At 52.7% G+C, this 8,130-nt stretch overlaps 2 protein-coding genes across 2 annotated transcripts in view; both read right to left on the minus strand.

Moving 5' to 3' along the window:
* LOC102493042 (exocyst complex component 3-like protein 2) overlaps nt 1-8,027 on the minus strand; it is a 36,972-nt gene extending 28,945 nt beyond the window's left edge. Inside the window, 4 exon segments of the mRNA XM_027767188.1 lie at nt 2,590-2,700; nt 2,901-3,001; nt 3,120-3,221; nt 5,833-8,027. Of these exon segments, the coding sequence (XP_027622989.1) occupies nt 2,590-2,700; nt 2,901-3,001; nt 3,120-3,221; nt 5,833-5,922 (404 nt within the window). The 5' untranslated portion in view covers nt 5,923-8,027.
* Nucleotides 6,687-8,130, minus strand: part of LOC106733413 (uncharacterized) — an 11,466-nt gene continuing 10,022 nt past the window's right edge. The window contains exons 4-5 of the mRNA XM_027767191.1: nt 8,048-8,104; nt 6,687-6,756 (exon numbers count right to left, since the gene is read on the minus strand). Of these exons, the coding sequence (XP_027622992.1) occupies nt 6,687-6,756; nt 8,048-8,104 (127 nt within the window). The remainder of the gene's footprint in view (nt 6,757-8,047; nt 8,105-8,130) is intronic.

Consider the following 8,130-nt stretch of genomic DNA (forward strand, 5'->3'; position numbering starts at 1 on the left):
AAAAAAAAAAAAAAAAGAAAGAAAGAAAGAAAGAAAGAGGGGCCAGCAGATGGCATAATGTTTACATCACTGGACTCCCATGTAATTGATTGTGGTTCAAGTCCCAGACCCAGCGGCTTACAACTCACACCAGGCAAGTGTGCATGTATGCCCAAAATCCCAAGAGGAGAATAAAAGAGAAGGGATTGTGTTGCAGCCAGCTCCCTGGGGGGTGATTTCTCACTTTCTCTCTGTCCTTGTCTCTCCAGTGAACACACATGCCCTACAGCCAAAATCCCTCTTTAAAAAATAAAAAAAGGAACAAAAAATAAAAAACAAAACAAAGAATCAGGAAAGCAGTGACGGATGTGCACATATTATAGTTAAATATACTTAACTTGTCCAACACACGTTCCCTGTACACCTACACACATACGCTTGCTACTTACTGGTCAAAGTAGCGAGTGCCCCTGCGCCTAGTCAGGGAGAAGGAGACTTTCACTCTTCACCCTTTTGTATCTTTCAAACTCTGAACTACAGGAATGTATTACCCATTTAAAAATGCTGAAAATCAGCCATAGCGGCCGGGGGAGGCACCGTGGTAAAGCACGGAGGTCCGCAGGCAGAGCTGCGTGGGGAGGGCCAGTCTGTGGGAGACGCGCTGCTGCAGCAGGAGTGCCCAGCACCCTGAGCTGACTGAAGCCGGGGGTGGGTCCTGGCATCAAGACCTTGCTGTGGTGCTGCCTCTCTGCTTCTCTTTCTCTCTCTCTCTCATTCATCGAATAAGTAAACACGTATACGTTTTTAAAGAGGCTTTCTGGTTTCAGCAGTGGCATGGAGGTTAAGGCACTGGGCTACCACATGCCAGCCACATGTGGTTCAAGTCCTGAACCTGGTGGCTTGAGAATCCTGCTGGTTATGGGCGTGCGTGCCCAAAATCCTGAGAGGGGAATGGCGGGGAAGGAATTGCAGTGTGGCCATCACCCCTAGGGGTGCTTTTTCACTTCCCCTCTCTCTGTCTCTGTCCAGCAAGCACATGCACCCTATGGCAAAAAGGTAAAAATAAAAACTAAAAACTAATAATAATAGAAAGAGGGTTTGGGGGCCAGCAGGTGGCGTGGAGGTTAAGGCACTGGATCCCACAGGGTCAACTGTGCAGTTTGAATCCCTGACCCAACAACTTAAAAATAGACCCAGGTGCATGTGCACGCGTGCACAAAATCCCAAGAGAAGACTGGAGAAGAAGGGATTGTGGTGTGGAAAGCAGCCCCTGGTGGCTGATTTTCACGTTCCTGTCTCTCTGTCTCTCTCAGGTAAGAGCACATGCCTTATGGCAAAACCAAAGAAACAAACAAACAAAAGGCCTTTAACATACTGACTCAGGAAAAAAAAAAGTACAACTGACCATCCCTGTAGCCGTGGTTAACAGAGCCTCATCCCACATGGCTGACCTCATTTCGAATCTGGGCCCCAGCAGCTTGAAAACACACCGGGAGAACAGACGTATGTGCCCCCATCCCAACAGGGTGGAGAAAGGGTTGAATTCACAGCATGACCATGCCCCATCGGGGAAGGCGTGCCATCCCTCCCCGTGCTCCCCCTCCTGCAACCCCAGTGAGCACATACGGCTTCTGGTAATTAAATAAATCATTTTAAGAGAGTTTTTTTGCTATAGGGCTTGCTGGAGAGACAGAGAGAGAGACAGAGACAAAAAGTGAGAAGTCACAGCCCGGGGAGGCTGTCCATGCCACAGTCCCTTCTCCTCCATTCTCCTCTTTATAGGAAAATGAGATGTGTGTTCAACTAATAAGTAGCAAAAGAGAAATAGGGAAGGGGGAGAAAGAGGAAGTTAATGAGTCAAAAGAGTCTTATGCCAATCAAATGTAAGAATGGACCTTGTTTTGACTGTGACTGAAAAAATGAATAATAATATTAGCGTTTATCTAGTGTTTTTATCTTTTAATTCATTAGGTAATACTTTATCAAATATATCTATTTCAAAAGATTAATGGGCTATTATTGTTAATAATATATAAACTTAAATTTTTTAAGAATTATTTAACTTTATTTATGCATTTATTTATTTATTCTAATTTGACCAGAAAGGGGTAGGAAGAGAAAGTGAGAAAGCAAGCCTCCAGGTCCAGGACTCGAACTGCGGTCAGCCATGTGTCACACCACCTGCTGGCCCCAACCTGACGTGAGTTTTAAGTCACCGGGTCTGGGACTCAAACCATGGTCCACTATGTGGGAGTCCAGCAACGTAACCATTATTCCATCTGCTGGTCCCACCAATAAATAAATTTTTAAAAGTTAGTAGAAAAAATAAAGTAAAATTAAAAGGCAAAAACAATCTGTAAGTCCCAGAGTCTCTGAGTCTGGCATCTGGGCGTCTCTCATTCCAGCCCAGTGATGTTCGGGGCACTCTGTGGCTCCAGTCCTGGGACTCCCAGATGCAATGCACCTAAGGCCCTATGTACGTGCCACCCCCACTCAGCTCTGCAATCCCCACCAGGACCCAGGCACCCCATTCAGCTGTCACCAGGACTGGCCTCTCCCTCCACACACACACCCACCCATACACACACACATGTCCCGCCGCGCTCTCACCTCAGGGGGGGCCCACAGTTGACTAGGGCGATGGTCCTGCTGATGTAGGTGTCAGGGGGCAGCTCCCGGACTCCTGGGTTCTCGTGGAATCGCTCAACGCGCTGCTGGAAGCTGGTGCAGGAGGAGAGAGGGGTGGGCGGTCAGGTGGAGCCCCTGGCGGGGCGCAGAGCGGTCCAAAGCCTGTGAGCCCCACTGCCCTCCCCGCTGTGGAACCCCTGCCCCCCACACTTGATCCCGCTCATCTCTCCTCTCTCGGTTGAATACTGAGTCCTGGAGCCCCCTTCGAGACCGGCCCCTGCCCCATCCCCTACCTCTGCAGGAACTCGGCCAGCCCGCCCAGGCAGCAGTGGGCCATCCGCTCCCCGAACTCCTGGCTGATGCGGGGCGCCCTCTCTGTGTGCTCTTCCAGCAGCTGCGAGCCAGCAGGAGAGGTGAGGAGGGCCGCCCCCCCGCACCGGCCCTCCCACCCCCACTCCACCCCACCTCACACCCCATACCACACTCCCACCCCCCACCCCGCGCCTACCTACCTCGCACACGTCCTGCGCCAGGCTGCTGGGCTGATCCTCCACGCCTCCCCAGTGCTCCTCGTCCTCCTGCAGGACCCGAAGAAGGGCTGCCCGCGTCTGAGCCTGAGGAGAAAGGGGAAAGACAGGCAGGAGTGTGTGGGGGGGGCTGCCTGGGAGGCCTGGTCCCTCTCTCCCATCATGCTCTCCTTGCCCTGAGCCCAAGCAGTTCTGGACTCTACCCACTCACAAGGTGAGGCTGGTTTCTCTGTAGGGCGCGTGTGCTCCCCTGAGAGAAAGCCAGAAATCACTCTGGGCATGCGCGCATACTCGGGCGGTAAGTTTCAACCTTCCAGGTCCTGGACTCGAACCACCATGGTCGGCCATGTGGGAGCCCAGCGACGTAACCGTTACACCATCTGCTCATCTCGAGCACCCTTCATCTTAAAGCCAGAGGGTTTCAGAGCCCATTATTTCATTATCTGGGGTTTGTAAGGTGTTGCAAATTAATTAGCTCAAGATTCTCAGATTGTGGGCCACATGCAGTGGTGCAGCAGTAATGATGCTGCCACTGTACGGGAAGGTGCTGGGTTCATGTCCCAGGGCCTCTCTGTGTTTGCAGACCTCCTGTGTAGTTGGATGAGACTAGGGATGGGATCGTGGCATGAAGACCCTGCCCAGGACACCTCCCTGACTCTCTGCCTCCCTCTCACAGAATAAATAAATACACATAAAAAAAGAACCTCATGGGACCAGCAGATGGCATAATGGTTACATTGCTGGACTTCCACATAGTCAACAGCAGTTCAAGTCCCAAACCCAGCAGCTTAAAACATGATGGGCATGTGTGTGTTTGTGCCCAAGATGCCAAGAAGAGAATGGAGGAGACAGAATTGTGGTGTGACCATCTCCCCCGAGGGGCGATTGTGTGCCCTATAGCAAAAACCTCTCTTAAAAAAAAAAATAAAAAAGAATCTCAGGGGCCAGCCAGGTGTGGTGGTTAAGGCAGTTAGATCCCATATGGCCAAGTACATGGTTTGAGTCCCAGATCCAGAAGCTTAAAAAACACACTGGATGGGACTAGCAGTTAGTGTAAGGGCTATGTCGCTGGACTCCCATGTAGCCCACCACAGTTTGAGTCCCAGATCTGGTGGCTTAAACTCATGCCAGGCATGTACGTGTGCGTGCCCAAGATCCCAAGAGGAGAATGGAGGAGAAGGGATTGCGGCGTGGCCGTCCCCCCTGGGGGGGTGATTTCTCGCTTTCTATCTCTCTGTCTCTCTTTGTCCTATAGCAAAAACCTCTCCTCTCCAAAAAGCAAAACAAAACAAAACAAAACAAAACACACACACACACACACTGTGTGCGCATGTGTGCCGCAGATTCTGAAAGAATGGAGAAGAGACTGGTGTGGCTCCTCCACATGGGGGCGCTTTCTCATTTCCTCCTTCTCCCTCTTTCTCTCTCTCTGGTGAGCACATGTGCCCTACAGCAAATTTTAAAAACAAATAAATGAACATTAAAAAATGCTCAGAATTCCAAAGGTTTGGGACTCAAAGTTCTACGCAGCTCTAATCCTCTCAGTGAGTGGGTCAGCTTCTGAGTCTAAGAAGCTGCACGTGTTTGATCCCATCATTCTAGCACGTGCGTTACAAGGATTCGGATTTCTGTGCCGGGGGCAGGACCGGCATTGAGATGGGAAACAGCCCCGCAGCCAGGTGGGGTGTGCATGGCTGGGGCCGGTCTGCCCAACGGGGCTCACAACAGGGCCCGTGCTGAGTTACCGGCTACGTTTCCTGTCAGCCCTGCCTGCTTTTTTGCAAAGGTGCTTTGAGGTCGCAGTTCTGAGTCTCTGGGTCTGTGAGCTGAGGTTCTGTGCCAGCATTCTCTTGCCGAAGACGTTTTTGCGTGTGTGAACTTTTTGGGCTCTCTTTTGTAAGTTTGCTTTATTCATGATAAAGTGTGTGTGTGTGTGTGTGTGCACGAGAGAGAGAGGCACCCTGACAGGTTCTTGGCACACTCCAACTCCCGTTCCCCAGCCTCCCTGGTCACCAGGTCTTACCCACATATGTATGCGCCCAGCGTGTTTTCAAGCTGACCCAGGAATCTGAACCTGCGTCAGCCACGTGGCTTCCGGCCATGCAGTTCCATTTGTTACTGGCAGTGCTGCCAGGCCGGCCTGTGGACTCAGGTTTGCTGCCTCTGAACGCACTGTCTCCATCCCCCGGGGCTGGGTGCCCGCTTCGAGCGTGGAACGGAGACAGCAATGACCAGTGTGTGCTCACACATCTGGCTTTTGGACAGAGCTCAGCAATTCACAAAGAAAAGGGGAGATGGATGGGAACAGCAGTTGGCGTAATGGCTATGTCACTGGACTCCCATGTAGTCAACCATGGTTTGAGTCCCGGACCTGGTAGCTTAAACTCACGCCGGGCGCGTGCGCATGCATGCCCAGGATCCCGAGAGGAGAATGGAGGAGAAGGGATTGTGGCATGGCCATTCCCCCGGGGGTGATTTCTTGCTTTCTGTCTCTCTCTGTCTTTCTGGCAAGCGCACGTGCCCTGTAGCAAAAACCTCTGCCCTCCCCCCCAAAAAAAAAGAAGACAGAAAAAGAAAAAGGGGACACAGAAACAGTGAAGGAGGAGGGAGAAGCCCCCCTCCTGGCTGACTGTGACCCCTCTTTTTCTTTCTTCAGGTGCCTCCCATGCCCAAATTGACAATGCCAAGTCCCAGGTACCTTCACGTCTGTGACACATTCATCCTCCAACCCCCGCAGGGTGCCAGGGGAAAGAAGGGGCCCCAGCTCCCCGTTCTCCAGGGCAACCATGTCCACCAGACCTAGGACCTCCCTGGGGGTGGGGGATAAGAGACAGGGAGGTTGGTGAGAGGTGGGGCTGGACAGGCGGACCCATCCCCAGACCCTCACAGCCCCAGGGCCACTCCCTTCCTCCCTCTGGGCCAGCTTTGCTCATCCCTCAGAGGAAGCCTGTGGAATGGCTGCTCCCCTGGCTCCCGCTCTGAGTCAGCGCCCTGATGGATGGTGTCCGGGCAAGACTTGCAGGGGTCAAGTTCAGGCTTGATGATCTGACATGCAACCTCGCCCATGCTCAGCCTCTCCAAACAGAAGCTCCCTCCCACCTCTGCTCCTCAGCTGCCACCTCACCTAGCTCAGTCCAGCCCTCACCTTCTGGGCGGTGGGATACCATCACTGCCCACCCCACGCCTCCCAGCGACCCCGCGCATGCCCTGACCTTTATCTATGGCACCCTCGGATCAGAAACACCATCTCCCTACACATCGGACCTAACCCATGTCCTGCCACTCCCTATCCTACCTCTATCTCTCCCGGGTGGCATGCACATGTCATTATTATGCACCCCAAATGAGGTCTATGCAGGAGAAGTTGGTAACTGTTACCCCCTATTCCTCTGGGGGCAGCATTCTGGCTTTGTCCAAGCAGCCACCCACCCCCCTCCACTCTCTGACATGTGGCTTGACTGTGACCAACTCCCTCTTCCCCGGAGTGGAGAGGTGACCCAGTTGTGGCTAATCACCACATTCCAGCCCCTGGCCACAAGAATGTTTCAGGATTCAGAAGCTCACTAGTGCTGAGATCTTAGGGCCCGGAGGATCATCGGTGCTCAGGCTCTGCACGCTAAGGCTGCAGAATTCAAGGGGTCAACAGCACGGAAGTCCTAAAGCCGGCGGGGTCACAGTGCCAATGTTCTAGGCTGCAAAGGGCGGCCAGACTAGGGTTCGGAACCCAAAGGCTCTTTGGCACTACGTTTAGGGTTGAAAAAATAATACATTCTGCAGTTCTAAGTTTGAAAAAGTCAGCAGTGCTAACAATGCCTTAGGATGAACAGAGAGAGCCCAGTAAAGATTTTAGAATTCAGGCCAGCAGATGGCGTGGTGGTGAAGGGGCTGGATTTCCACAGGGCTGACTGCTGTTTGAGTCCCAGGCCCAGTTGAAAATCACAACTAATAAATAAAATTCTAGAATCTAAGGGTCAACAGTGCTAATGCTCACCGGATGGGAATGGTCAGTAGGGCTGGGCTTCCAGGAGGGCAAGCAGCCTAGATTCTAGAAGCGTGTCAAAGTCTCTAACTTAGGTTCCTGGACTATTTGGGCCCATGGTGCTGAGTTAAGAAGATGGTGAGTCGTGCTCAGGTTTTGGACTGGGAGTCAGTGTGCAAATAGGTTCTGGGTCTGGAAGGGTGGGTGGCACTGAGATTTGTTTTTTTTTAAGGTTTTCGCCGTAGGGTGCATGCACTCAGGAAAGAGAGAGACAGTGAGAGGGAAAGTGGGAAATGACCCCCTAGGGCAGGTGGCCTTGCCTCAATCCCTTCTAGTCCATTCTCCTCTGGGCACTTGGGGCAGGCATGGTAGGAACCCAGTATGTTTTTCAACCCGCCAGGTCCGGGACTGGAACCGTGGCCAGTCATGTGGAAGTCCAGCAACGAATCCTATGCCACCTGGTGGCCCCGCACTAAGCTTTTTAGGACTGGAAGGCCCTCGGTAGCTAAGGCTCTGGGAGTGTACCTGCCGTGGAGGTAAAGGCTCTAGGTCTAAGAGGATTCGTGGTGCTAACATTTTAGGGCTGGAAAGATAACGCGTTCACGTTCTAGAACTAGAAGAATGGGCGTAAGTGAGATCCCCAGAGTAGGTGTGGGTCAGCAAAGATTCTCTGGCCCAACTAGTGCCGAGGTTCTAGGACTGGAAGGACCTCGAACTAAGGGCTTAGAACTGGCAGGACCCATTGCTGAGGCGCTGAGACTGCGACCTGCATCTCCCCAGTGTGAGGGCCCAGTGATGTCCACGTATGGAGGTGCCCGGTCTGAAGGTTCAGCTGGTCCAAGGCTCTTAGGATCTGAGAGTCCAGGCTGAAGACTGGGCCTGGGGTTTCTCGGGGACTTGACCCTGGAACTTGGGGAACCCCTTTCAAGCTCACCTGGGGTACACCTGATTGTGCCAGTGCAGGAGCGCGTAGCGGTCGGTCAGCGGCAGCCTCCGGCGGGCAGAAGCCCCCAGCCA

Source organism: Tupaia chinensis, unplaced genomic scaffold (genome assembly GCF_000334495.1).
Source record: "Tupaia chinensis unplaced genomic scaffold, TupChi_1.0 Scaffold000067_1, whole genome shotgun sequence".
NCBI lineage: Eukaryota > Metazoa > Chordata > Mammalia > Scandentia > Tupaiidae > Tupaia > Tupaia belangeri.